This window comes from Fragaria vesca, linkage group LG6 (genome assembly GCF_000184155.1).
Source record: "Fragaria vesca subsp. vesca linkage group LG6, FraVesHawaii_1.0, whole genome shotgun sequence".
Lineage (NCBI taxonomy): Eukaryota > Viridiplantae > Streptophyta > Magnoliopsida > Rosales > Rosaceae > Fragaria > Fragaria vesca.
In genome coordinates this window covers 16187020-16210636 of record NC_020496.1, presented here as the reverse complement: position 1 = coordinate 16210636, position 23617 = coordinate 16187020, and the positions used below count along the sequence as shown (strand labels likewise).

General features: G+C 36.2%; 4 protein-coding genes across 4 annotated transcripts; 3 read left to right on the top strand and 1 right to left on the bottom strand.

Annotated features, from left to right (window-relative positions):
• The first annotated feature begins 1646 nt into the window (after nt 1–1646).
• On the top strand, nt 1647–12031 carry LOC101315449 (probable sugar phosphate/phosphate translocator At1g06470-like). The gene is made up of 13 exons (XM_004303160.1): nt 1647–1720; nt 2224–2989; nt 3105–3274; nt 5092–5177; nt 5266–5315; nt 5709–5776; nt 7058–7158; nt 7312–7324; nt 7875–8059; nt 9181–9267; nt 9940–10034; nt 10574–10702; nt 11695–12031. The coding sequence occupies exons 2-12, from the start codon at nt 2469–2471 to the stop codon at nt 10692–10694; spliced, it is 1497 nt and encodes a 498-aa protein (XP_004303208.1). The 5' UTR covers nt 1647–1720; nt 2224–2468; the 3' UTR covers nt 10695–10702; nt 11695–12031.
• A 1398-nt stretch (nt 12032–13429) lies between these two features.
• Nucleotides 13430–14551, top strand: LOC101302682 (F-box protein At3g07870-like). The gene has a single exon (XM_004305407.1). It carries the CDS (start codon nt 13430–13432, stop codon nt 14549–14551), a length of 1122 nt encoding a protein of 373 aa, XP_004305455.1.
• A 1542-nt stretch (nt 14552–16093) lies between these two features.
• On the top strand, nt 16094–18095 carry LOC101315164. The gene is made up of 2 exons (XM_004303159.1): nt 16094–16579; nt 17875–18095. Exons 1-2 carry the CDS (start codon nt 16206–16208, stop codon nt 18014–18016), a joined length of 516 nt encoding a protein of 171 aa, XP_004303207.1. The 5' UTR covers nt 16094–16205; the 3' UTR covers nt 18017–18095.
• Nucleotides 18096–22127: 4032 nt separating this feature from the next.
• Nucleotides 22128–22997, bottom strand: LOC101314870 (NADH dehydrogenase [ubiquinone] 1 beta subcomplex subunit 8, mitochondrial-like). Its single transcript, XM_004303158.1, has 2 exons — nt 22542–22997; nt 22128–22282 (listed from the first exon to the last, which is right to left on the bottom strand). The coding sequence occupies exon 1, from the start codon at nt 22930–22932 to the stop codon at nt 22555–22557; it is 378 nt and encodes a 125-aa protein (XP_004303206.1). The 5' UTR covers nt 22933–22997; the 3' UTR covers nt 22128–22282; nt 22542–22554.
• Nucleotides 22998–23617: the final 620 nt, after the last annotated feature.

The window sequence follows — 23617 nt, the reverse complement described above, 5'->3', positions numbered from 1 at the left end:
CTATCCTCGGGTGGTAAATGTACCCAAAGTTTTACATGGGTGGTTAAATCTCATCTATGTGAGACTTTATTGTGTTGGAGAATCCACCAAACTAGGTCACAAAGAGGTAGGTAAGATAGTTTTCGTGTGATAAATGAATATGAATTAGGGTTGACCGCTTTGATCGAGCCCCGAACATTGTTGAATCCAGTTGAATTTTATACCATAATCATGTTTCACTATAATGATCACATCATATGGTCAATTTTCATGTTGTGAATTTTAGTCATCGAAATCATAACATGCCTACTAAAGTAATATAACTTGTTTGATAGGTTATATGCTAGTGTACAACTTTATGAACCAACTATATAGAGGAAGCAAAATTTTCAAAAATCTCGTGAAATATGATGTGATCGATATAGTAAAATACAGCTACGGTGGAAAAATCACTTTAATTCGCCAATGTTTGGGCCCCGATCGAAGCGGTCAACCCTATTTACGCTTATGCTGCAATAAGGAGAGCCCTATCCTCGGGTGGTAAACGTCCCCAAAGTTTTACATGGGTGGTTATGTCTCACCTATGTGACACTTTATTGTGTTGAAGAATCCACCAAACTAGGTCACGAAGAGGTAGGTAAGATAGTTTTCGTGTGATAAGTGAAGATGAATTAGGGTTAACCGCTTTGATCGAGCACCGAACATTGTTGAATCCAGTTGAATTTTATTACCATAGCCATGTTTCACTATAATGATCACATCAGACGGTCAATTTTCATTTTGTGAATATTCATTGATTCAATCTCAAGAACAATTCAATTTTCCAGAAAATCTACTTTTCTTTGATTTCTCTTATGTTAATGGTAGACGTGTCTTATGTTAAATGTAGACTTTGCAACTTTCACCTTCCATTATTGATTCAATCTCAAAAACAATTTTGATTTCCAGAAAGTCTACTTTTCTTTGATTTCTCTTATGTTAATGGTAGACATTTCTTATGAAAAAAGTAGTTGTATGTTATGTTATGTAGACTTTGCATCTTTTACCTTGGGTTGGTTCAATCTCAAGAACAATTTAGATTTCCAGAAAGTCTACTTTTATTTGATTTCTCTTATGTTAATGGTAGACATTTCTAATGAAAATAGTAGAGGTGTCTTATGATAAATGTAGACTTTGTATCTTTTACCTTGGGTTGCTTCAATCTCAAGAACAATTTAGATTTCCAGAAAATCTACTTTTCTTTGATTTCGCTTATGTTAATGGTAGCCATTTCTTTTGAAAAAAGTTGTTGTGTCTTATGTTACATGTAGAGTTTGCATTTTTACCTTAGAGAGATAGAGAGAGAGAGACACTAACCCCGTTAGTGAGAGAGTGAGAGTTAGTTTGAGATTTAAATTGGATGACCAGTCAAACAGGTAGTAGGTTATCATTAATCTAGTTGGACCAATCATAAGCAACCATGTGGTTAAGGTATCCATACCTTAAGACACAAGTATTTGCCAAATAATAAAAGCAAAGATTAAGCAATAAGGAACAAAAGCCAGAACCCCCGATAGCTGGCTCTGGGCTCTGACTTCGCACCTATATAAATCTCCAGACCAAATCCCAGATTGGATCTCTTTCTGTCTTTCTTTCTTTCTTCAGCTGATAGATCTCTCTCTGCCTCTTCCTTCGCGCAGTTCTCTGTCTGTTCCTTCCCGAAAGCCAATCTGCTTACACATAATCAGAGGTCAGTTCAATGCTCTCTCTTCTCGCGTTCAATTTCTAACACTCCCATTTTATCTGAAAACTATTTATTCATGTATTGACGCGACACGTATTTTCATGGAAGGGATTTTGGTCTAAAGTTTCTGGGTTCTTGTTTTAATCTCAGCTATATCTGTGTACATGTAATAATGTGTGTCTCCTTATCACTCGTTCGTTTGGATTTTATTTGATCTGAATGTTGTTTTAGACGAAACCTTAACAACGTTGGTCGTATGTTTCTGTTCGAAAGTTGTGTCATTTGGTTCCCAAGCTTTGTTTGGTTCGTGACAGATTTTATGGTACAAAGTTTACTCGAGATAAATCTCGGAAAGTCTTAAGACAGCTCAGCTCAGTGATCATTTATGTGTATAGAGTAGTTGAAACTTCTGGATTCCAAGTGTTTTCTCTTTTTCAAGACGAGTAATGTTAAATTTGGTTTAGATAACATTTTGGAAGCTTTAGCTGTTCTTGATGGGGATTTTGAATATGTATAGGAACTGTTGGAGGCTTCAGATTGATCCAAGCGTGGCTGCCAGAGGGTTTTGTAGCTAATTCTTTGTACTGGTGATTGGAGTACTTTTGACATCTGACCAAGAAACCCATGAATGTCGTCTACGTGCTAGATTTAAAATGCACGTAAGTTAACAGATGCTGTTGTCTGTTTTTATGGAAACCAGTTAGCGCATTGGGTACAATGGATTGTGTTGGAAGATATATGGCTTATATTTAGATTTGGGTAGGAGATGGTAGAGAGTGGTTTAGACACGGAAAAGGTTGAGAATTCGGGCGCCAAATTCACTCAGAGTGGAAGCCAAGCATCAGGTCTTCACAGAGATCCCTCATTCTCTCGCTGGTTCGATGAAGATGGGAGAGTGCAAGTTGATTTAGGAAATACGGATGCCACGGTAGAAGAAGACCCTAACTTTGAATTGCCTCTGCCCCAAGAGGGAGAGCTAGAAAACAAGGGTTTAGATATGGACAGGGACCGTAGTAATATATCTCCGAGGGGAAGTAAACGCGTGCACAGTGGTGATACCTTTGTTAGTGCTTCTGTCCAGCTAGATGGAAATGATGATGAAAAGTTATTGCCTTTTGACATTGAGAAGGGATCTGCAAGGGAGCTACAGGACAGAGATCACTCTACTTCTAAGGATGACCACAAGGCATTATCCTCCAATTCAAAGTTTCCCATTTCTGCTACAAGTGTACTGAAAACATTGTTCTTCGTACTAGTATGGTACATTTGCAGCCTATTTTTGACATTGTAAGTTCCCTTTCTACATCATCAATCATCTGTAGTATAGATATCTCTGATTTGAAAATTATGAAAGGATGGAAACCTTTTTACCTGTGCTTCCACTGTTTTCTGAATTTTGTAGGTATAACAAAAGTCTGTTGGGAGATAATCTGGGAAAATTCCCCGCTCCCTTATTGATGAATACTGTTCATTTTACAATGCAAGCTATTTTATCGAAGGGAATCACATGGTACTGGTCTCATAGGTTCAAAACCAGTGTTACTATGTCATGGAAAGATTATTTTGCTAAAGGTAAATACTGTAAATTCGTTATACTTTTGCTTTTTATATTTTAATTTTTTTGTATATCTGAAGTGAATGAAGTTCTTGTAAACAATTTTGCAATCTTAGCTAATGCCAACATCCTCTAGGTCTAATTTGGTTCGTCTTAAGTTCATTTTGATTTTGTTTGGTAGGATAGAGAAGTTTATAGGAGCAAATGATAACAAATTCTTGAATAAGCGATGTCATGTTCTTTTCCTAGGATCAAGTGTCATGGAATTTTGTAAAGGTAAATTCATATTATCTGATATAATTGTGGCATGAGAAAAGATTAAGACGGTGGAGTTTATAAGTATGTTTCCGATGGAGAAGTACTGTGTTTAAGGATAATTAATTCGTAAAAGTTATTTTCAATGATTGAATGCTGTGATTCATTTCTGTTTGATTTTGTTAACAAAGCTATATTCCTACTTAAAGGAACAAGGTGAGTGAGAATAAGAGAGTTAGTAACACGTCTAAGTTAAAGAGAATGACTTGGACCCTTAATCCAACAAGCATGGATTTGTATAATATTGAAAGGGGGTCGTCTTGGTCAAACTCGGTTATGGAACATGGACATATTGCTTTCCCTCTTACCCATAGATATATGCCAGCACACATTTTTGGAAAGAGTAGGAAAAAAAAGTATGCACCAGTGAGAAAAGGTACCTATTTATACATAATAGGTAATCTTCCCGCAGATAAAGAGATATGATTATACAACATTCAGATATACAAATAGTTGGAAAACCACATCAACTGGAACAAGAACTTAATTGATGTTACAGCTCCAACTAGAAGATTCCTTCCAATCCAACAGATTGAATGGAAGACTTGCGACTCCAAAAGCAAATGAAACAGATACATAGAAACAGGACCCGAAATCAGTCTATTCCATGATTTCTTTACCTTGCTTCTACAAGCTGAAGGATTTGTTTGTTTCTTTTCCCATTCAAATAACCGAAATGACAACCAACTGCACATATTATTATTTTTTTCTCTACCAAAGCCTTCCACAGAACCAAGACTCCACAGAACAACAGCAACCCCTAGCATTACTGTTGCAATTGTATCCAATATGCTTGTCTTTCATTCTTCTTTCCGAGCTTCTGTTGTTGCGGCGCCATGCTCATGTGGTTTGACAACATTACCCTCCTCAACATTCCTACCAACACTCCACAAACTTGTTACATACCTAAGTATATGATAGGATTAAATTATGAGATAACTGAAATTAGATGTAGACTTCTAGTGGAGTTTGCAGCTCAAATCTTGGCAGCGGTGTTCATGCGTACATGATCTAGATGAATAGACATAAGTGGTTGGAATGGACCAACAGCTGTCAAGTTATTAGGTTAATTTAATATGGAAATTGGTACTTTAAACTTTGTATCTTGTTATATTTGAATGAAGTGCTGCAAATAACAGGCTTGATCTTTTCTCCCTTTTTAGCTTTATTTTTGGTTGCAAGTCATAGTTAATTTATTAATATGTGGAAAACATTCAATAATATGTTACAGAGGGTTGCATCTTTTACTTTGTTTAAGTAAGAGTTTGATTCATTTCTATTATTATCCACTACTGTCATTTGTAGAAGGAAATAGAGTTTTCTTTTGAATTTTAAATTTAAATAAATATTCATAGTGTGGCATTTGATTTCTATACATCACTGTAATGTATTTAATGCCTAGATGGTAATATACTCTAAAAAGTATCCATCCATTTAATAAGCTAGTGGTTGTATGCTTCTTGTTCTTAAATTAACTTTTCTATCAACTAATGCTACAGAGGGACTTTGCCTTTCACAGTTGTACCAACGGCTCTTGGAACAGCAATGGATGTTAATCTAAGCAATGCATCCCTTGTTTTTATATCTGTCACATTTGCCACAATGGTTTGTTTTCCTTCTCTAAATTGTTCACATTATAATGATTTTTTTATTTTTTATTATAAACCTATTTACTTTCTTTTGAATTTTGCAGTGTAAATCTGCTGCTCCTATATTTCTCCTTCTATTTGCCTTCGCTTTCAGGTGAATATTCTTGCTTTGAGTGTTCTGACCAATTCCCGTACGAATATGCATACATACTTTTCCTGAATCAGAATTTTCTGATCTGGCTACCTCCTTTAGTAACTATGTTTTTGTCTTGAATTCTTCTTCACCCTTGTAATGCGAAAACGTATTCCAAGTCAAAGTTAGAATGCGTGAACTATATATTTATCTTGTGGATGGCTCATTCTCTCTCTCTCTATCTCTATCTCTATCTCTCTCCCTTTTGATTTTTTCCTTACTTCTTTTTTGCCTCAATCATGTTGGTTTTAGTCACCCTGTAGCTTGATTTTTAGGGTTTGAATGATGTCATCTTCATTTTCTCTGGATTTTCACATCCTTTTATGCCGTTTAATTCAAATAATTGATTGGAAGGTTGGAGTCTCCAAGCTATAAACTTTCGGGAATCATATTGGTTATATCCATTGGAATACTATTAACAGGTACTTGGCCTTATTTCCATTAGATCTAAGATGTTGTCTTTCTACTTCAAGTATGTTTTTGTTTGTTTAGATTTTTTCCATTCTTTTCATTCTTATCCCATTCATTTCTTTTATTAAACTACCATTTCTGATGCGGGGACGAATCGGTAGAGGATGCTAGAACAACATCGACACAACTAAGAAAGGAGAATGATAAAAGTGCAAAGCTCTATATTTCTCAATAGAAAATTCTCATAAACAAAGTCTAAATATATGTTACATGAGTGCTCCTATTTTAAAGAGCTATCATCCAACCCTAATAAATGACAATACAATTTTAAAACACACTTTGTCTCCTAATACATTCTTCTAGAATAACACTTTCCAACCCCATATTACTCCATGTTTAGCCTCCCAACACATTCAAAAACACAAATGAATGAACATAATTTAAAATATCATAATTTCCAAGAGACTCCTTAAAATTTTAAATAGGTTAAATGAGTTAACCCCCTCTTGCTCTACATCAGTTACTACTTTTACCTCGATTACGTTCTCTCCCATCATTTATTTCAATGTTTTGTATTCTTTCATTTCCAGGCCAGTGCTGTAGTGCTCCTGAAAGAATTAATGCCTAAGACTTTGAATAGTATGTCTGCTATGAAGAAAGCTAAACTAGGCGTGTCACGTTTCTGTTCTTCATAAAATATCAGTTAGCTTTTTGCCGTTTCTTTGACAAACTGTCTTAAAATCTAGATTTTCATTGCTGACTGCAAGTTTGCAATATCGCCCTTTCAGTTTTGTTGCTGTAATTAGACAGTGAATGACTCTAAGAAGTTTCATAAATTAGGGTGCATTTGAGATCATAACTGATAAGATATACAAGGAATAATATCGTTCTTCTTGATCTTATTTCTGATATCGAGATGATTGAAACATAAGACGTATGGTGACCTTATATAGGCACCTATAACCGAGGACCAGATAAGGCATTACTACAAGCTTTGTCTATGGTAAAACTTAATTAACTTTCTTTGCATGGCTTACAATAGCTATAAGAAAAACATGTAGACGTTGTAGGCAGCAGCCAACTTTGACCTCTGGTTTCATTTACTTATAAGAATAACCAATGGACGTATGGATCTATACAGGTTCCTTCAGATCTAAAAATCTGAACTGAACCAACAATTTACGTACTTGTCCTTAGTTTTCTTGATTTGTAACAAAAGATAAAGATATGTGAAAAAATAAGCATTTAATTTCTGGTGTTAATTTTATCTTTCCGTTTTGAATAATGTGCAGTTGCGAAGGAGACTGAATTTGATTTCTGGGGTTTCATTTTTGTCATGCTTGCTGCTGTTATGTCCGGTTTCCGATGGTGTATGACTCAAATTCTTCTTCAGGTATGCATTTTTCTGCTTCTCGTTTTCACCTAACGTATATGATAATTTTCTACTATTTTACTGATGTCTGAACAAATGACAACTACATCTGCTTACTTCTTCATGGTTATTTTGTCATGCCTTCTGCTCATCCACATTGGTTCCAACATAAAGAAAGAATCATATGGTAAGTGCTATCTGCTGTTATGAGATTAACATCTGTATTCTGTAGGGTTCTTGCACAATGTATGGGATCATTAGTTGTGGCCTTGATATATTCATATAATATGTGGGATGTGATTATAGTGAAATGATATTATCTTAAACTTTTTCAACATTGTTATTCATCAGGGTCTCCAAACTTTTGCCATATGTGGATACACGTGGTTTCTTGGAAATATCAGAAGCCTTGTTTGTAAACTTGATTAGCAGTGTGAATGCATAAATGTTTTAGGATCTGATGCTGAAATGTGCATGGAATGAGTAGATTTCTTTTAATTGTTATGTTTGCCTGGCATGGATATTTGGAATGTAATAAACTTGTTTCCCATACCTGGGTTGTATCTGAAGCATGTTATAGTTTATGTGCTCTTTCACCAGGTTGATCATGACACAACAAAAACGATAACTTTGTGTCTTCTGAAGTTTATATATACATTCTTTTAGGATATTGATGGAACCTCATGTTTTTAACTGTTATCTACCCTTCTGACAATAGTTATGTTTGATTGTTTTAGGTTTGAAAAATCCACTTACTTTGATGAGCTATGTGACTCCGGTTATGGCAGTGGTGACTGCGCTGCTCTCTTTTATTTTTGATCCATGGGATGAACTTAGAAGAAACAATTACTTCAATAATCCAGAGCATATCAGTCGAAGTTGCTTGCTAATGCTTTTTGGTGGAACCCTCGCCTTTTTCATGGTAGGAATACGTATATTAAACTTGTTACATTTGCATATATTTCTTATCATCCTATAATTTAATTTAATATAATTATAGTTGTTGGGCTTTTTTCTTTTGTTAGACTAAAAAACAAAAGTGAATTGGTGAATAAGATTACTGTTCAGCTGTCTTGAGTTTAGATAAAGTAAACTAGACAAAATTTCAGCACTTAAATATGTTCAACCTCATGTCTAATATGCTTTTCTTTCTGTTTATATATACATGTTTTTAGGATATTGATGGAACCTCATGTTTTTAATTGTTATCTACCCTTCTGACAATAGTTATGTTGAATTGTTTTAGGTTTAAAAAATCCACTTCCACCTTCTATAGCTGCAAACTGTCACTCTCGATATAATATGTTTCTCCTTTCATTTTTTGTCTGTTCATATTCAGCAAATCCTTTGTATACATTGTAATGTTTCCAAATACTGTATAATTTGGAGTTTTTTAAACAAAAGCCACAGCATTGTTTTGTGTCATTGCTAAATACTGTATTTTCTTAGGTGCCCACATTACTATGAAGTCTTTGCTCTGCCACTGCGTTAGGTTGGGTCAGTATCGGTGGCACTATTAAGTTCAAATAGTTTTTGGATTTTTTAGTACAATCACTATCAGCGTTTAAGACTAATTATGACTGACTTCACAGAGAAAAAATAAATTCCCTCACCAAAATAAGTTACTGAAATTGGTAAACCCAGTCATAACTTATCATTCCTCTCTTTGCTCAACTCCTATCACCACATCTTCCCTGTACCACAAGAGATTGCTTTTTCACCCAACATACAACTTCAGCCAACAACCCTTTATAACATTGCATGATTTCATCTTCTAAAATCTATTATTCCTTCTTTATTTGCTTGAGTTAATGTAGATGTCATTGGTTCAGGCAAGTCTTATGTGCTAGTTTCCCATTCCAAAATCATTATTTGCTCTTTCATCGTGTTTTCTACATGTTCAATGTTTCACATCCAAATATCATGTATTAGTATTTATGCATATAACTTTATAAGCTTCTGGGCTGTGCTTCTCAACTTATGTATTCTACTATTCTTATGCATCTTTGGAATATGACTGAAATAGCTGTCCGTTTGCTGCAGGTATTAACAGAATTCATCCTTGTCTCGGTGACCAGTGCTGTCACCGTCACAATAGCAGGTGTTGTCAAGGAGGCTCTAACTATATTGGTATGTTGTGTTCTTTATTACTATGAGACTTGATCAAGTAAGTTGTAACTAGGTGCTGGTTTCATATTAATTTATATACACATGCAAACATAACTATCATCTGTTGATTTCACCCATGTGAATGCTAGAATGGCTTTTTAACAGAGAAGAAACTGATATTGAAGTAGCATGTACTGTGCATGTACCGGCCTACTTATGCTATAAATATTGTTGGTCACCTTAATTTGTAAAAGCCATGCAAGATGCATAGAGTAAAGAGTACTTGCATGCCGCTATGGATCTACCTAGTGCCTGATAAAAATGGTCTTTGTAAGAAAACATAGGAAACTTCCATTTATGACCATTGTGGACTTATGGTTTCACAATTTGGCTATTCGACATCTATGTGTTTTCTTCAATTAAGAGAGTTATGGATCCTGGAATTAGCCAAACAAATAATTTAATTGCCATTTAGTGTATTATCCAGCTCTTTTTCTGTAGGTGAAATGCTGTTCATCCTTGCAATTTCTTTTTTTCAGTGGCTGATTTGTTGTGTGCTTTATGTGTATGTATTTTGATTCGTGTTTCCCGTTTCTCTGAGTGTTTGCATATGGTGTATCAGGAACAAATACTGGTTGGTTTATGCATTTGTCAAAATACTTAATATCCAATGCTATAATTTTTTGTTCTCAGGTTGCAGTCATTTACTTCCATGATGAATTTACTACGTTAAAAGGAGTTGGACTCTTCACAATTATGCTTGGTGTCAGCTTATTCAACTGGTACAAGTAAGTTACAGTATGCAAATATTTTCTACCAAATTCCTTGAGTGTTTTGTAACAGAACCTCGTTAGTGTTTCAATTTATAGCAAAACTTTTTCAGATGGAAGATAAATTCATTACTCATCTTGTTAATTTTTTTTTCTGCGATTTTGGTATTTTCTAATCTGTTATTTATTCATCATCCAGCTAAGGGTGGATCGGTTTTTCTCTTTGCTCATGCTTTAGCATGTTCTTGCCATGTTAATTTTGTCTTTGTAAATTTAAATGAGAGTAATTAGGGATGGTGAGAGAATTTAATAAAAATTTGCTTTTTTCTCTCGATTTATCTAGATAGAGAGAAAGGGGACGATAAAAGAACGAACCAGCCCTGTTTCAGAAATAAATAAATAAATAAAAAAGGGGATGATAGGAGGTGTAGGAGAAGTAGTTTTCATTTGGCTAGTAGCAAGGAAATAAATCACAGTACTGCCTACACACTCATGGATCTTTACTGTACCATATCAGTCCCATGTATCTCTTTATTAACGAGTTGTTATTATTATAGGTATGAAAAACTAAAGAAGGGTCAGACAAGTGATGATGACATTGATGAATCAGTAATGATGAATAATGCTGCAAAATATGTTATTCTTGAAGAGACAGATGAGCAAGATGATGGCACATAATAGCTTCAGTAAGTCCATTTGTCTGAATCTAAAGTAAATCAATCAATCATTTTAAATCCTTGAAGAGTGTAGGCCATTCACTTATAAGCTACTTATACATTAAGAGGTTAGGTGAGGTTGAACATCATATACAGTCAACTGTATGCCATGCCCCTGCACTTTATTTTTTTCTTTTTCTTTTTAGTAATGTTTCACTCTAACAAAATAAAATAGTATAGGATGCCGTTTAACATTCACTTTTGGTAAATTTTTCCTATCATTGATATAGGCATACCAATTTGAAAAACTTCTGCATTTTATTGGACTATGCTCTTTTATTATGTGTTATTTTGATCAAATTGGATTCTGCAGTGGTCTGGACGGTCCAAAGTGGATTGTTAAATTCATTCCATGTCCTTGGAATTTAGACCTAAAATCATATGCTAAAGTTTCAATTTGATCACATATGCTCTTATTCTCTCCAATTTGAATGACCGTAGTCATCAGTGTAATCACTCAATTGTTCATGTATTTTTGATGTGGCAAGTTGCCGTGGCTCATTCTTAATATTGACGATGTTCATGATGTATTTCTTGTGTGACATATGGCCAAAAGCTAGTTTAAATGAGCTTGTCACATCACAATTGATGAAGAAATTAATGGATTAGATAAAGAGGTTAATCATTGATCAAATATGAAGTTTAGGGACATGATTTTGAGTGTAAGGTAAAATGTATTTAGCTAATTTTTTGACCTGGGAAGAAGAGGTGCAGCAATGAAGGGCGATATATCCTCGTTGTGGATTTAAGTTATTTAGGGGTAAACCCTTTCCATGGGCTATGATTTAAGTTGTACTAAGAGCAAACAGAACTATTCTGACATGTAACAAGATGGTGGTTTTTGTTCATTTTCTTTTTCGTTCTTTTATACACTGGTCTTCTGTTAACTGTTGATTAGAGTGCAAGTACCTATGCAAATTTTTTTATGCTAATTTAAGATGGCATGTGGTAAAACTATGCAGGGAAAGTTCATATTTGAGTCCACTTTTTGGTGAAGCATACGGCAAGAAGCATATTTTGCCTAGTCAGATATTCAAAATTTTGTGTTAAAAAGGCTTTACCTTTGCAGAGCTCTTGATCACTAGTAGTTGAGATTTTGCAGCTACTGCCCGTGAGTCAGAAGGACAAGCCACTTGATAGGCTTTAGTATATACGGTGTTATTTTTAGGATGTGTACATCTGGGTGTCAAAGTTCATTTGTTCCATTATTTTGAGAAAGAGGATGTAGACTGCAACTGCAAGCTACCCAGAATTTTGAATTCCATCGTGCTAGATGGAATTGGGTTCATTGCCCTTTGAATGTATATTACAAATCACACACATTGTATCTGAATAAAAGTTGATTTGGGAGAAGTATACTAGAATGCCAATTCGGTGTTCATCATTCATCAAGGAACATCTTCATAAGCATGTAGGTTTGAGCCTCGAGCCCTTGAACCTGAAGCAAAAACGTCTCAGTTGCACAACATTTTCTTTAGGGCACCAGCCATGGCTTTACTCATACCTGATATATCCAGGTATTCATCTTCTTATACGAACTCACAGAAATCTCTCATTGAGGTATCTCCATCAATATTCCGTCATTTGACGGACAAAGTGGGTCTCAGTCATAATATTGTCTACAAAAAAAGTAGTAGTAAAAATAAAAAGCCTCTCACTTTTCAATGATTTGTGGTTATTGTGCACATTAGCTTCCTGCCTTCCTCAGCAAGCTCTTTGACCAGTCTCTAGTACTCTAAAACATCACAGTTCACTATCTGAGGTTAAGCTTTTCAATCCTGGAGTTTGGGGGAACTTGCAGAGAAGCTGTCTTAAGTGAGTAGGTGGAATTTAGTTTATGGGTTTGGTTAACTGGGATTGGTTTCAACCAAGAACAGTGTGTGTATACGTTTCAGAGTTCTCAACGCTTGCTTAGCCGCATTTGTTGAACCTTGCAGCTTGGTGGAACCTAATGGGATTCCTCTACCAAGAAAATGAGGACTCCATCTTTCACTTTCAGGTACCTTTCCCTCGATTCCTATTTGCGATTGTATTTGTTAGTTCATTCCAATGATCAATGTTAAAACTCACCCTTGATAGTGATGTTCAAGGCTAAAGAATGTTTCTTTACTACGTTAGTGTGAACAATGAATTATGAATGCTGCATTACGACAAATTAGACTGCATTATATAAAATAGATGGTTTTTTTTTCTTTGTTCCTTCAACATTTCTTGCTAAGAATTGTTGAACTGAAAGTTCTCATTGATCTCCCTAAAAGGCAGTAAGGCTGTAATTCTAGCTTTACCAGAACATATTTTGAAAAGGATAAAGAAATCTCCTGCTTGGATTCTAGAATCCTTAATTTTTATTTTTCCAAAATTCAAGTTTCCTGAGGTAGGAAAGTTTACGTCTTGGTCAAGTAGGAAAATATTTGTCCAAACTTGTTGAAAAATCAAAGGAAGCTTCGTACTTGGTTCATCAGTAGACTGCATTTGGAATTTGCCTTGGCTATTTCAAAGTCAACCACTCAATGACTTTGATATCAGTAACACAAGTTTGAATTGGCTACACTTCTTGTCCACTAGCTCTTAGAAGGCATGAAATGGATGCCTTAAACCAATCTTAGTTGGGTCTTCAATTATATTAGTCTGAAATTCTCTATAAAGATTGTACTCTTAGTTTCTGGAGCCCAAGTAGTAGCCTAGAGATATAGAAAGATGAGTATGAAATTCTCATCAGACTACCTCCCTGAAGAAATGATGATCGAAATTCTTCTGCGGCTACCCATCAAATCTCTCCTTCAGTTCACCTCTGTTTGCAAATCTTGGAACTCTCTCATTAAAGGCAATACCTTCATCAAAAACCACCTCAAACTCACTACAAAAAGAATCACCAGAGATGGCCCTCTGCTCCTTCTCAGGCATTGCCCAAGCGAGCCCAATGTAGAGCAGTATTCTCTACATTTAGACAACCACACCTTCCAAGAGTACTCAAAACCACAACTTCCAGCTAAGAGCTTCAATGAGTGTTTCCGGATTGTGGGTTCGTGCAATGGATTAATCCTCCTCTCAGATGATTACCTGACCGAAACCAATACTTTTATTCTATGGAACCCCTCAATTCGAAAGTTCATCACCCTTCCTAAACCTCACATCCCACACTCTCAATACTATACAGTTTATGGGTTTGGATTTGATGCCCAAAGAGATGATTACAAGATTCTGCAGCTAGTGTATGAGGGTCACAACAGAGCTGGCCCTGAAGTTGAGCTCTACTCACTCAGTTCAGGGTCTTGGAAAAGCATCACTGCAGCTTCTCCCAAGTATGAGATTGCTCCAACAATGTGGTCTCAGGTTTTTGTTAATGGGTTTATCCATTTCATAGGGTATTCTAAGAAAGGAGAAGCTTTTCGCAATGTTGTTGTAGGATTTGATGTCTGTCAAGAGGCTTTTCATGAGATTAAACTGCCAAAGGACTTGGCTTCTGAGGTTCCAAACATGTTCATTACAGTTATTGGCAAGTGCCTTGCTGTGCAACACTATGATAGTGTACGTGAGTGTTGCAATCTGTGGGTTATGAGAGAGTATGGTGTGGTGGAATCATGGACAAAGCAACTCTCCATTGATTTTCTCACCCCGAACTTTCGGGTAACAAGGGTTTTGGGATGTAGGAAGAATGGTGAATTTCTTTTAGAAGTTTATAAAGGAAAGAAGGGAGAGATAGTCATTCATGATCCGAAGAAAAACACAAATGAGCTTCTTGGAATTTATACTGATCCGGGGTACACATGTATTGAAACTTACATGGAGAGTCTAGTTTTACTTGATAAAGCAACCTGATTTGCAGATTTCATGGAGCAAGAAGAGGACGAATAATGGGATTGTGATCAATGTTTTTGAATAGCACCTTCAGGGTGCAGCCACTTCATATAGTTAAGACTTGGAAATATATGTAATATTTTGTGTTGCTGAAGTAATGTTGAATTATAATTTTTTTAAATGTTCATGCTCTTGAAGTATGTTGCTATTACTGTTTGGATATCATCTTTAGTGGCTTTTGAACACATTTAGTGGCTTTCTATCAACCACATCTTTAGTGGTACCATAATTAAACGAGACAGACAAGGAGAAAAGGATTTCAGAGTTACTGACAGAGTAAAACAAGCTTGAATCAAATTGCACATAAATTCACCATTGCGGTACTAAAGATAATATTCTTTATGATTCTCAAGATATGTTTCAAAAAATTTCTTCAAGATTCTCTATTTTTCTTTTTCTTTTTGCAGATTCGAGGAACTTACCTTGGCGTTTTGGACTTCTGATCATAATCACCAAATTTCTTAGCCAAATATCAGACCGTTCAGATCTTTTCCTTCTTCCCAGATGGTACATATTGAATCAGTATCAACCTTTGTCTGATACATTGCTTCATCATACATTACTGCAGCTACTTGAAACATCAGTACAATATGAATGAATCATGTTGACACATTTTGGGTTTCGTTTGCATTTTTCTCTACTACAGATCTAGATAGCATAACCATGAAAAGAAAAAGAAAGTTGCCAACTATGCCACCCGAACAGGCAACAAGCATGAGCAAATTCAACACATGGATCCGTATATAACAGACATTCCCAAGTCTGTTATTCAAGATGTCCTACAAAGGCATGATCTACTTTCGGAACCTGAGTTTTCTAAGCTTCATTTCGCACAAGCAGAGGCCTATCCATTGGTCTTCCCCTGGCATCCAACTCGAGTGTCAAGAACCCTTTACTTGCTTGAGCATGAAGATGACTCAGTTTTTAATTTGAAGGAATGCGAGTGCAACAACAGAAAATTAAAATGCAACTGGTGTCATGTCCCCATGAATCTTAGAAAATATAAAATTCCACTGCGCAATGCTGAAAAGTTAACTGATATTCATATGGTGCCACTGCATAGTAAGAATCAAGCCAATGCATAGTAAGAATCAAGCCACTGCAAAAAAGAGCTTCACCAAGAATTTGCCAAATGAGCACAAGTACAAGGTGGTGAATTCCTGTAATGGATTTATATGCATGTCTGAACCGATCATCGGTGATCCTCTTATTGTGTGCAATCCGATAACTGGGGAGTTTATACTCCTATTAGAAGCTTCTAGGCATCCAAAGAATATAAAAAAAGGATCTGATATGTGTGGATTTGGTTTTAGTCTGAAGACCAACCTATATAAGGTCATAAGAATTTTAGAAGGAACACCTGATCCGAACAGGGTAGCTGAGGTACACACACTTGGGACCTGGTTCATGGGAATGTGTTAGTAGCATTCCCTTCTCAAGTGCTTCATTCTCGAGATATAAGGCAGAGTTTACTACCTATATGACAGGAGTGATCTATTGGTTTTACCGTGAGCTTTCCTCGTCTTGCATAGATTCTTTTGAAATTGACAATGGAAGGTTCAAGTCAGTTCCAGTACCTCCTTACGAACTGAGAACAAGTGATAATCATGTAAGCATGGGATTTGTAGGTGATTCTCTTTCCGTGTGTGAAGTTGCTTTCCTTGACGACATTAATGTGTGGGTAATGATAGATACTGGTGGAGAGAAGACTTGGGTGAAAAAGTTTAGTATTTGTACCAGTAGTCATGAAAGGCAGTGGCCATTTGGCTTGTATAAACCAATGAAGTTATTACAGAATGGAGTTTTTCTGATGTTTCATTCAAGTAGCAGTGCCTTCATCTACTATCACCCAAAAGACCATACATACAAATACCTTAAGCTTCGCGGATCTCAATCAGATTGTGAAGCCGTTAGTCATGTTCCAACCTTCATTTCTCTCAAGAGCATTTTTCTTGGGGCCAAAACAGAAGTACTGAATATAAATTCAAGGTATGAATATAATGTTTGAAATTTTACCTTTACTGTCTAACAATTGAATTTCACTTAATTGTGTCAGTTTTTCTTTTCAATCACATCAAACTACAATTAATGACCATTATTTTTGGATGAATAATTTAGATATAGCCTGCTGCTAGAAATTGGTTTGCTTTGTTCTTTTCTTTTTTTTTTAATTCCACATTTTATTTACTTTATGGAGCTTTTGTTAGTTGCTGATGCACTAAAAGACTAGAACAGTATTCTGGTTACGGGCTCTAGAGCAATGAAGTAACTGGTTTGGTACCTGCGATGAATACTGAATCCAAATGTTAGGTCTTTGATTATCTTTTGCTCCGATTGTGCATATGATGTTTTAGATTGTTAAGTTGAAATCTTTGACACCGACAGAACCACCGTGAAGATTGAGGATTCGCATACAGATTTGTGATTTACATGGCAGGGATGGAAAATCAACATATGCATGTTTAGGCCATATTTCATCTTGGCTATGCAAGCATTTTGAGAATGTTATGATACTGTCCTTTACTATGGACTAGGAATAACATCTTATCCAGGTTTTAGAGATAAGAATTTGAGTTTTAGAAAAAATTATTAAAATGAAAAATGTAGAAATGAAGTTAACCTTGTATACAAGATGTAGGCTTAATTCTACAACACTCGAGTGTCAGAGTGTGTTATGTTAATAGGAAGGCCAATAGGTGGCTCATTCTTTGGCTGTGTTATGGTAAGCCCTTGCTGCAGTCTAGTTTTTTCTTTTCAGTTCCAAGCTTTTTAGCTGCTGCAGTTGCAGCTTAAACCTCTTCTTTGTAATAGACTATTATCAATACAGGGCTTACACATCTTTCAATCAAAACTATTTATAATAATAATAATACTACTAAGTTAACCTTGTATACTGAATTAACTTATGGTTGTGTTGGCTCCTGTTTCTTGTTACTTTGTTTATTTAACTTTTTATGTATAGTCTGAGGACGTAAGTATGCATAATGAGTGTTTTTAAATCAATTAATGATGGTGAATGCGATCTTTCTGCTTGCTGAATTCTAGAGACTGTATTGCATATTTTTCAAAGAACTCTCCCTATTCCTTAAAGCTCTCATCAAATATGTTGTTGCATTTACCTTCCCTCAAAAAACATGCATCGCTAGCTAAACTGGAAACTTTTGAATAATGGCAACTGGTAATATGGTCGATATTGAGTTACTCCTGAGTCCTGACCTTGTAAAACTGATAATTGATTGATGAAATATTGATCTTTTAACTGTCACAACGTACTGTTGATACAGGTGTGCTGGGTACAGGTTGCGGGGAGAGGCTAGAAGTACTCTTTCTTTAGAGGAAGAAGAAATTCAGATTTGCTTTCCAAAGGAAGTAAATGATGAAATAACCTCGGTGGTGGTGTCAACAGGGTATAGAATGCAGCGTTAACGTAGCAGCACTGATGATATAAGTTGCTTCCAATAGTTTTGGGTTAGAAACTTGCTTACTTTTGTTGATGAAGTTAGAATGCTACGTGGTCCTTGCATTGCATTTTAGTTCACCCATCATCTTCATTTCTTACTGTTAGTTTCATTGATACTTTTGAGCTAGAGACGTGTTTACTTTTCTAGTTTTCTTGATGAAATTACATGTTATGTGCTCCGTCATTGCTTTTTAGTTCATCAATCATCTTCATTGGTTTCTTATACAATATTGTGTATTCAGTTTAAACGAGGTTTTAAAATCCATTGTAAAACGCATATGGACTGGCAAAATATGTAAACCCAAATAAGGAGCGAGCTGTTACCTTTACATTGATTTCATTTTAGTAAAGGTTCAACGCGATCAAACCAAAGCTGTTTCTTAACCTAATTCTCAACTCCCACTTCAAACTTGATTTAAAACCTCATCAAACCTTCTTTACTTATCCTCATCGCCAAGATTCTTCTCCATGCCTTTCTCCAGTTCACTGACCTAGTAAACCTATAAAACCAATATTAGAAGGTTGAGTTTGATAGTAGCCAAAAGCCATGTCAATGAAAATTGAAGCATTGTCTACACTGGTACTAGTGGCACATTGGCACTATGCAGTAGTGCAGTCTTGCTTACCAATGCACTGTTTCTACCGCCGAATTCTCCTCTGATTTCAGGCCTGTTTCCACCAGAGATGCGCAGGATGCACTGAAGTTTTGGTCATCTCTATCCAACATTAGTGGATCTGGAAAATCTCGCTCTATTTTCAGTTTGCAATTTGGCAACATTGGTTCCCACTGTTGCAAGGCCTTTCTTGCTGTTGGCCAAAAATGTTTCCTTTGAATCCTTTCTTCCCTCTCTTGCTCAACTAAAACACCTGTCATCTTATAGCATGGAAAAATGCAACTTTTTTTTTTGTTTCATTTGATGATAAAAACAAAGACATGAATAACTAAGAACTGTGTCTAGGGAATCCAACACCTAATTGATCAAATCAGACTGGGGTTTAATGCCAGATACTTCATCCCAACGCTTGCAGAGGCATCTGCTGCAAAGTTTTGATTCACGCAAAAAGTGCTTTAAGTTGATAAACTGAAGAGGTATCTTTATTTAGATCATAATAGTATAGATAGATCATATGATCCATACTACAGGAGTGTAGGTTGGAAGAGGTAACCCTAAACTACTTATGCTACAGTTTGAGGGATCAATTTCAAAAGGGGAAGTAGTTGGTCTAATATTGGAGGTCCCAGACTTTCAGATCCTTTCTGAAATTGATAACCATGTTACAGTGGTTAAACCAACTCTCTAACAATACTGCGACTCTGGAAATGAAACCATCTCAATTTTTTGAATGCATTGCTGCGACACAAATAGTAATCCTTCCAGTAGAAACTCATGCAATGCATCCATAATAATCAAATATTGGAACTTCAAATTGAATCCTCAACCGCTTGAAGTCCCTCTCCTAATACCCTATACAACAAAGAATGGGTCTTGCTCTAGACCAGCAACATTTTAGCAGAGGCAACAAAGAGTTTTGGCGAAATCTATGCAAACCAATGAGCACTCAACTGCACGCAATCATCCCCCAATTCTTTTCCCTTGTACAATTGTTAACCTCTCTTTCATCTGCTTTCCAAGTCCCAACAAGTCCAATGAACAATATCCATGATGCAATTTTATCCACTGTACTATGACGGCAATACTCATCCCAGGAAACCAAATTTCAGCCTTAAGCTCTCAAATTATGGACCTCTTTGTTATCACAATCACATGAAAATGAAGCCCATTACAGTACAAGTTGATGCTTATGTTTAAGTCTAAGTATATCTCTAAAGGTGCCAACTAACCTCTATCAAACCCATCAAATAATCATGCAGAGGACCAATAAATTCATATTCAACCAGTGCAACATCCAAGACACACTGAACATCTCTGAAAATCTAAATTCTAAGCCTATGTTAAACTGGTAATTCAGAGAAAACCTTAAAAATAGGGATGTGAAATCTGCACTCCCCAAATTGTAATCCACACTCCCCAAATTGTAATCCACAAAAATTAAGTCACTGAGGACAAAATTTAAGTTACGAAAAATAGAAAGTGGGAGTGTGGATTACAATTTGGGGAGTGTGGATTTCACTTCCCTAAAAATAAGACCAAGAACATAAAAGATTAGCATGACTGTTGCGCTTAAGAACGTAAAGATTAGAACGACTGTTATGCTTTAAAACAAAAAAATAAAATTAAAAAAGGGAATTGAAATTCGCAGTCCCCATTTTACAATCCACCCTCAAAAAATATGTTTGCTAAACGGAATTCTCCATGTGTTACCTATTTCATCAATTTCCACGGAAAAATTGGTATGTATCAAATTTCCTAGTCTTACAAAAGACATGTAAATAATATTGAACAGAACCTCAAACTGTGCAAGAGTTTTGTGATTACCTATCTTTCCAATCACCTTCCGAAAGAACAGAAAGCTATTTCTACACTAAGAACTCAAGTTTCTGCGGCGACTATAATTTTTCCATGTAACACTAAGTTGATCCACAAAGCTTTGAAGACCAGAATTCCACAAAATTGTTACCAAATGAATTTTATTTTTCTGCTAAAATGATCCTGGCTGGAATCAGCATTTATGCATGTTTTATCGCCTCAGAAGACAAGTAACCACACATGACGACCCCAGGGACACAACCTCACAATCATATCATAAACTGTGACACAACAGAAGGTGAGAAAGAGAGAGAGTCTCTTGACCACACAAACCATATGAAAATCAACAGTATAAGATGTCATTTATTTAAAAGCTAATGTCCTACTCTCAAAAGCATGCCTCCTACTTCAAAAGAGCATTTGAGACCAAACTTCAGGCCTCTCCTTTATTTGAGCTCTACAACCAAATATTTAGCTTCCAAAAAAATTATGACCGACACATTTACATGATTGGCACATCTAATGTATGAGACATATATCCGTAGAACAAAATCAAGAAGGAAATGCAAATGATACAAGACAAGCCATTTAAGTTCACGTAGAACAAAAATTGTTGGCTTTCGCTACTGGCATTATTTGAGAATCTTTTCAAACATAAAAGTAACTATGTGATGAAATAAGAAATCAGGTGAAAAAAAAAAAAAAAAAATTCAAATCTGCAACCATCAGTTATACTAAAGAAAAATTCAGTTGGCAGCCTGTTTTCTCATAATTACACATAACCAAGGGATGGTACCAAATTATGGGTGAAGTAAACTCCTACTCCACATTAAATTTGTATAAACTTCGAAGAATTCAAGGTAAGAGAGGATAATTAAGTATAAGAATCAAATTACACAACCTCCTTGATTAAGAAAATTAGGAATGGAGACCATTGTTTTCTTTTTGTCTATTCCTTGTGTGGTAAGATGTCGAGACATAAGGTTAACTTCCTGTCCTGGAAAAAAGCTGAGAATTCCTTCTTAATAATTGGATAAGTATAACTAGGGTGTAAAGGAAAAGGACTTGCGATAAAAAGGAAATTGTATTGATCTGACATTTACCCGCAACTACAACAAAAAATGAGGTGTGGGGACAGGGAAACCATCTGAAATGAACTCAAAGTATATGATCATCCCTGGTCAGGAATTGCTCATTTTTCCTTTTTCAATTGTTTCTTTGGAGGCATAGATGGCCTAATCATACAAGAGCCACTTAAACAATTTTCAACAAACATCAGACACTTCATTAGTTTAAGGTAACACTCTGTCCACATCTGAGTCAGCTATACAAAACAACAAAAGCTACACCCGGATCAATAACTCAATTTCCTAGGCCATTATGAGTATTTGCACTACATCAAAGTAAACTGAAGAATGTATAGAGAACTGAATATTGAAAGTCTCCTGGAGACTTATTTTTCAAATAGCATCTGTTTTCCTCTCTAAAATCCAACCAAAAGGATGTAATGTTAGTGCCACACATACTTAAAACACACAAAAAATGACCCTCAAATAAGTCATAAATGAGACCAACAGATGAAGATAGGAATGCCGACCTCCCCACATAACCATGTTAGTTAAATCTATATGTATATTTATCTGATCCCATCGTAAGCATACTTTCACATGCAGTCTTGAGACAAAATTTCAGGATTTTCCAACCTTTTTCTGTGTTGCTCACAGAAATACCCTGCCTAGCAATTATATCCCATTCTCTCCTTCTACTCAGTTTAATACCTCTATCCCATTAACTTGTGCTCCCCTACCAAAAATGTAGGTTCCGAGATTTATCATGACCCACAACCCGTAATTAAGATCACCGCAACCAAAGAAACATCGAGACATATATGAAACAAATGCACAAAATCAGAGAAAGCGATTCGAATGAAACAAGACTGGCAATTTGTTCCAAGATGGTATAATCCAAAACATACAATGCTCACAGTTTGGGCGACACAGCATTATTCAAAGAGAGACATATTTCAAACACGGAAATGCACAAATCTGAAACAGGAAATTACCACAAAGCCCAACCTACGGTTCTCCGCCGAGCTCCACTCGCAAATTGTCGTACGGGTACACTTTGGGCGCAAACGGAATCTTGGACGCCTTGTCGTTCCAGACGGCGAGCAAGCCCAGCCCAACGAAGCAGCTGAGACCTCCGGTGAGCCAGGCCAAAGCTTCGTACTTGCCGACGGTGTCGGCGATGCGATCGATACAGGGCTCGGGAAACGGCGTGCCGTTGTCCCAGGTGAGCTCGTCGTTGACGGGGAGGGGTCTGTCGGGGACGATGTGTTTGCCGACGGGGAGGCCCATGCCGGCGCGGAGGCGGAGAGAGGACGCCACGGAACGGTGGACGACACCGTTTCCGCCCATGATCTTGGACGCCGCGCTGCTCAGTCGTCCTGCCATGTTTTGGAATCTGAAGGAATTAGAGACTGGTGTTGTAATGGACTGCTTGTGTTTTTGACTTTGGGTCACGATGGGCTGCCTGTATTGGCCCAACTGGGAGCGATTATCTATTGTGAAACGGACTGTAGTTGTTTTTGCCTTACGTTGCACACAAACTCGTGAAAGACAGGCGTACGTTTTCACGTTTCAGAAACAAAGAATTACGAAACGCGACCTTCTTTTCTTTTGTTTCTTTTTCGTTCTTTTGTTTTCGTTTTAAATCTGATTTCCAAGCTTAAAGAAGCGTTTTCTTTGTCTGGAAATCAAGTGCGGTGTTAATGCAAAATATGCTCTTTTAGTTGTCCTCATTTTGCTTCAGTTTATATTTTCATGAGATAGTCTAACAGTAATGTTTTATCTGCTACCCATGTACAGAACATGCAAGCGTATGTTTAACATATCATGTTTTCCTTTGTTTGAAATTTTGTTGTTTTTTGGCTGTTCGTCAGTTTAGCGTTCTACATTATATTGGTTTCCTTTTTTCGTGTAGTTATGCATTTGTTTTAATTTTTGGAAAGGAAATTGTATAGTTGTATTATGTTCAGTTCTATAACGGTTTGTTTTTTTTATTTTTTAGATTTGGACAACGTACAGTTGGTTGTTTGATTCAGTAACTAATTCAAAGAACAATGAACTCTCAATGCAG